General features: G+C 56.9%; 1 protein-coding gene across 1 annotated transcript; it reads left to right on the forward strand.

Moving 5' to 3' along the window:
* Positions 1-1,006: 1,006 nt before the first annotated feature.
* On the forward strand, positions 1,007-1,411 carry LOC136480177 (uncharacterized). The gene has a single exon (XM_066477805.1). It carries the CDS (start codon positions 1,007-1,009, stop codon positions 1,409-1,411), a length of 405 nt encoding a protein of 134 aa, XP_066333902.1.
* Positions 1,412-2,317: the final 906 nt, after the last annotated feature.

Genomic DNA, 2,317 nt, shown 5'->3' on the forward strand with positions numbered 1-2,317 from the left:
AAGGACCATACCCTACGCCCCGGCAGGAAAAGTACTGCCAGGGAACGACGGGATGGGTGCTTTAGACCCTTCCGGGTGTAGCAGAGCCTGAATAGTGTTGTGGGCGCGTGCTCTTCACCCTACAGAGTTGTAGGCGCCGCCTTCAGCCCTCGGGCATGGAACCCGACGTAGACATACGACAACCACTACGGTCTAGAACAAGACTCGCGTCCTCCACAAATGACGGATATGCTATCACCACGATATGGTCCCAAGGGAGCGGCACCCGCTTCATGGCCCCTCGGGTCCACCAGATCGGAGTATTCGCTTCAGCCTCCGGACGCCCCCTCTGATCAAAAGGCTTTGCCCACAGCACTGCTTCCTGCTCCGACCCCACGACTCCGACCCCGCGACCAGGGCTCGCGGGAAGCCCACGGAGGGTGCTCTGAACCACTTTGAGAAAATGCTCGAGGGGCCATGCCCAAACCATGCTTTCCCGGCCAAGCATCTATACAAGGATTGCGGCCTCATGCGCAAATACTTGTCCGGGGGCCTCAACAAAGGGGAGCAGGGGAAGGAACCTGTCCCTACCACAGACGACGCAGAGGAGAAGGATGACGCCTTCCTGACTCCGAACGGCACCCTCAGGATCTTCGGAGGATCAGCGGCCTACGACTCCAAACGCCGCTAGAAGGTCGTGCGCCGCGAGGTCTATACGGCCGGACCGGCCACGCCTACCTTCCTTCGGTGGTCAGAATCTGCCATAACCTTCGACCGGACCGACCATTCGGATGCCGTCCCACACCCGGGAAGGTACCCGCTTGTCATCGACCCAATCGTCAGCCCAAAGTGGCTCACAAAAGTACTAATGGACGGAGGCAGCGGCCTCAACATCATGTACGCCAAGACGCTCAACGAGATGGGCGTCGACCGAACGAACCTCCGCCCCATCCGAGCACCTTTCCATGGCGTCGTGCCTGGTAGGCAGGCCGTGACACTGGGGCAGATCGATCTGCTCGTCACTTTCATGGATCGGTCCAATTACAGGACTAAGACCCTCACCTTCAACGTAGTGGGGTTCCCGGGAACTTTCCACGACATCCTGGGACGATCGTGTTACGCGAAGTTCATGGCCGTCCCCAACTATACGTACCTTAAGCTGAAGATGCCGGGCCCCCGCGGGGTCATCACCATCGGCACCTCCTTCCAACGCGCTTACGAGTGTGAAGTCGAATGCTGCGGTCACGCCTCCGTAGTCGTCACCTCCAAGGAACTCGCCACCCTCAGGGAGGAGGTTGCCGAAAAAACACCCGACGCCAGGAAATCGATCGGGTCGTTCGAACCGACAGAGGGCTCCAAGGAGGTCCTCATGGACCCCAGCAACTCCGAGGCTAAAAAGGTACGCATTGGTACCGCGCTCTCCTCCGAATAGGAAAGCACGCTCGTCGACTTCCTCCACGATAACAAAGAAATCTTTGCGTGGAAACCCTTGGATATGCCAGGCATCCCGAGGGAGGTCGCCGAGCATACCTTGAAAATCCACCCAGGCTCCAAGCCGGTGAAGCAACGCCTGCGCCGCTTCGACGAGGAAAAGCGTAGGGCCATCGGTGAAGAGATAGCAAAACTGTTGGCTGCTGGGTTCATTAGGGAAGTACACCACCCAGAGTGGCTAGCAAATCCCGTTCTTGTGCGAAAGAAGAGCGGGAAATGGAGGATGTGTGTCGACTACACGGGCCTCAACAAGGCATGCCCAAAGGACCCATTTCCTTTGCCACGCATAGACCAAATAGTAGATTCCACCTCAGGGTGCGAAACCCTCTGCTTCCTTGACGCATACTCCGGCTACCACCAGATCATGATGAAAGAGTCCGACCAGCTCACGACGTCTTTTATCACCCCCTTTGGATCGTTCTGCTACATTTCAATGCCGTTCGGTCTAAAAGAACGTTGGGGCAACTTACCAGCGCTGTATGCTCAATTGCTTCAGGGACCTCATCGGGCGGACCGTCGAGGCCTACGTCGATGACATCGTAGTTAAGTCCAAGTGGGCTGACCACCTTGTCACCGACCTTGAACAAACCTTTGCGAAACTCTGGGCAAATGGCATCAAACTCAATCCCAAAAAGTGTGTTTTCGGGGTCCCGAGGGGTATGCTGCTCGGCTTCATTGTCTCCGAACGCGGCATCGAAGCCAACCCGGAAAAAATCTCAGCCATCACAAAGATGGGCCCAATCCAGAACATAAAGGGGGTTCAGCGAATCACAGGGTGCCTCGCCACCCTCAGCCAATTCATTTCACGCCTCGGTGAACGAGGACTCCCCCATTATCGACTCCTAAA

Source organism: Miscanthus floridulus, chromosome 9, assembly GCF_019320115.1.
Source record: "Miscanthus floridulus cultivar M001 chromosome 9, ASM1932011v1, whole genome shotgun sequence".
Classification (NCBI taxonomy): domain Eukaryota; kingdom Viridiplantae; phylum Streptophyta; class Magnoliopsida; order Poales; family Poaceae; genus Miscanthus; species Miscanthus floridulus.

What these genes read in the sequence shown, in the direction of transcription:
- LOC136480177 (XM_066477805.1), top strand. Translation starts at nt 1,007, where the DNA reads ATGGATCGGTCCAATTACAGGACTAAGACCCTCACCTTCAACGTAGTG.